The sequence below is a fragment of the Buceros rhinoceros genome, unplaced genomic scaffold, assembly GCF_000710305.1.
Source record: "Buceros rhinoceros silvestris isolate BGI_N320 unplaced genomic scaffold, ASM71030v1 scaffold6933, whole genome shotgun sequence".
Classification (NCBI taxonomy): domain Eukaryota; kingdom Metazoa; phylum Chordata; class Aves; order Bucerotiformes; family Bucerotidae; genus Buceros; species Buceros rhinoceros.
This window is the reverse complement of record NW_010401729.1, coordinates 6348-9493: the sequence shown is the minus strand read 5'-3', so window position 1 is coordinate 9493 and position 3146 is coordinate 6348. Positions and strand designations below refer to the sequence as shown.

Below are 3146 nucleotides of genomic sequence, written 5' to 3'. Positions count from 1 at the left end.
GGCAGGCGCTTCCACAGCTTCGCCAGCCGTTGGGTGCAGAATGGTCTCGTTTTCTGTGGTCATTTTGAACCTGCTGCTTGCTAGTTCAGCCGAATGTTTAAAAAGGACAAACGGAATGCTTTTCCAGCTCTGGCCCATGCACCGTGGATACCCTGTCCTTCCGAAGTGCTCCTTGGGAGTCCTGCTGCATCCCCCAGCCATGTGGTCCATTCGCCTTCTCCACAGGCTACATCCATCGAAGTCCTTATTTGGAGGAATATTTATTTTTTCTTGCTCCGAAGAACAAACTGTGGATATGAGGGGTAAGAAGAATCTTCTGAGACCTTTTGCTCCACTGTTCAAGCACCCCTCAAGGTTCAGCTGTCTGACATTCTCTAGCCTTTGCTGTGGAGAACGTGAAGCTGCGCCTCAGGGTCTCACCCCGTTTCTCACCATACTTAGGCCGTGCCTTTCTAGCGATGAATGTTCTCAGCACACAGTGACCGTGGCTCGCTTACGGTGCGATTCACCTGAGTTTGGTTAATGAAAAGTCAAAGCTTGTAGTTTGGGTTATGGCTTGAGGAGTGATGGAGGGGAGACGCTTCTGCCAGTGACCAGGCAGAACGTTCTCTGCTAGTCATGCAGCTCAGCAGGGAGAGCAGCCTGCTTCAAAGCATGGGATTGCAAACAGGAAGAAGATGATTCCATGTTTCTCCGAAACTAATCCCAGAGGAACGATCTCCTAACGCTCCCAGCCGCATTCCCACCCGTGCGTTGGCTGTTTGTAGTGATGACTGACTCCAGTCATGATGGGGGCTGTGTGGGGGTATCCGTACCCGCAGGAAATGAAGCACCGCCTCTGTGGTGGGTGAGCTCTGAACTCTCAGCAGATGGCATCGGGCTTTGTTACCACTGACTGGCGGTGACATTTACAAGTTACTCACAAGTTTTTTCAGCTCAAAAGCCCCGTGGTGGTTATTGTCCTGCGAGGAAGTGACTAACAGCCTGTCATTCAAAATGCAGTGGCTTGGTCTTTGTGATGTCTCCTCCAATGTATTTTTTTTTACTGAAGAAGCTTAGTGGCAGGGAGAGGCGGTGAATAATTCTGGAAGGTTTTGGAAGCTCTTGGAGGAGCAGACAATTCCTGCAGGGATGAGAGGGATTAATGCTGGCACACACCGGGTGTGCTGGGGGAGGCCTTGCAGGAGCCGTGCCAGCCGTTGCTGCTCTTGGGTTTAGTTTTCTGTGCAGATCTGTGGCTGCCTTTCCATCTGTAAAGGCATCGTTCTTTCACACTCTTTTTGCAGGTCTTCCAGAGAGGCCAAGTTCCTCTCCTTTGGGTTATGTGTAATGTGGGCAAATAATACAAGATTTTACAGTTACATCTTAATTTTCAGAGCTTTTGGCAAATCACTGTCTGCTGGGGGGGTAAAAGAGTTTTCCTCTCCCCCTCCATTTCTGGTATTTCCATTAACGTGTCTAGAATGGAACACCTAGTGCCCAGCCTGCATCCTGTTGCAATGATTAACTTCTAGGCCGGAGAGGAGCCCCCCACGGTGCCGCCGATGTGGGTAACCGTCGTTTCAGCCCTCTGAGCTGGCCATTTGCTCACAACGATTCATTGTTCAAACACTTCATTTACTATCTCATTGTGGAACAGAGCAGTTCAGCTGCTCTGCTGGGTGAGACAGTCGCAGATGCAGGATGGTCCGGAGGAGAGCAGCCAAGCTGGCGAAGGGTTGGAAGATGAGTCCAGCAGATGTCTTGCAAACATAGTTTCACATCTTGGAAATTCCAGGAATTTGCAAGATGAAAAGAACAGTTGAGGTTCATCTGCAAATCAAGTGGCTAAAGCCCAGATTTGAAGATTGGTGAAGAAGGAAACTGATACCTGGGTGGAGAGATGGTTGCCTCATGTACCCACCTTCTGCTGTTAACCAAGAGAGGTGTGGGGTGGATGAAGAAATAAATGCTCTCGGTTCCCCTACCATCCTCTAGGTCATGGGCACGTCTATCACCCGTGTCCTGGTATGCCCAGGAGATCACTTCCTTCTCCTCTGCGCAAGAGGAAGCAGTTGTTCAGGGAACTCACCAGCCATTGACGGGATTTTACTAACACCCGGTACCCCTGCGCTTCACAGCAGCTCCTGCAGGCGCTGTATTTCCTCGTTCTTGTGTTTTGGTGCTCCAGATTGTCATAGCTGTAATTAATCTGAGACAACTGTCATAAAGGTTGTTGCTGCCTCACCGGGAGAGTTTTTCCCCCTGTTTTTACTAGCAGGTAAATAAGTGACTGGGCTGGTTAGAGGTACAGAATGCGATCCCTGGGGAGTGTCACCTGGCCAGTGTGGCTTGCAGCCCACGCTGGACAAGGGCAGAATTGGTCAGGAATCGGATGTGTTACCTCTGCTTTGTTGATTTGTTGATACAGATGGTGAAGAAGTGCCCGGGGTGCCACAGTGATGTGAAGAAGCAGCGGCTGATCCAAGTGTTCTTCTGGTTGTGATCTCACCAGCAGAAAGGGCAAGTTCTTCGTGTTGGCAGAGGAGATCGCTGCGCTCTGAAGCGGAACAGGAGCACGATGAAGGTTCTTTTCACTGTCTTTGATCCTCGGTGCTGTGCACCAGCACATGTCGTTTCTGAGTCTGAAAGTCTCTCCAAGCACTGGCAGGAGACAAAGCAGGACGTTGTCCTCTGGTGGAGCTCAGAAGGTTAATTTCTTTCTTTAGCCTCTAAGTTCTGCTGTGGCCTCTCTTAGGCCAAAACTTTCTGTCCTGGAGGCAGCCGTCGTCCAGGGGCCCTTCAGGACCTGCTGGGTCCCGGAAGAACCTCGCAGCAGTGCTGCAGGGGTGCTGAGCCAGCTGAACGAGGAGGCCGGAGCACCCACCTGCACCTCATGGTGCCTCTGGGAGGAGTGGTTCCCTCTGGAGTCCGGCAGCAGCAGGAGATTCTGAAAGGATGACTTCGTAAAAACAAATTCCGGTGGGCTGGTGACCGTGGAGACTCTTGCATCTGCTGGGCACCCCAGAGCCTGGTCCCTTCCATCGTGCTGGGCTTGTTTGACAGAAACGTGCTTCTACGGAGGCTTCATTTGCTGCGCCGTCCTGGTGTCTCCATTGTGTCTGATGTTCACTTTCAGGAAGAAAAAGGAACTAATGGATTTAAAC

General features: G+C 51.1%; 1 protein-coding gene across 1 annotated transcript in view; it reads left to right on the top strand.

Moving 5' to 3' along the window:
• RTEL1 (regulator of telomere elongation helicase 1) overlaps positions 1-2933 on the top strand; it is a 41285-nt gene extending 38352 nt beyond the window's left edge. The window contains exons 35-36 of the mRNA XM_010132366.1: positions 2411-2478; positions 2738-2933. Of these exons, the coding sequence (XP_010130668.1) occupies positions 2411-2478; positions 2738-2933 (264 nt within the window). The remainder of the gene's footprint in view (positions 1-2410; positions 2479-2737) is intronic.
• Positions 2934-3146: the final 213 nt, after the last annotated feature.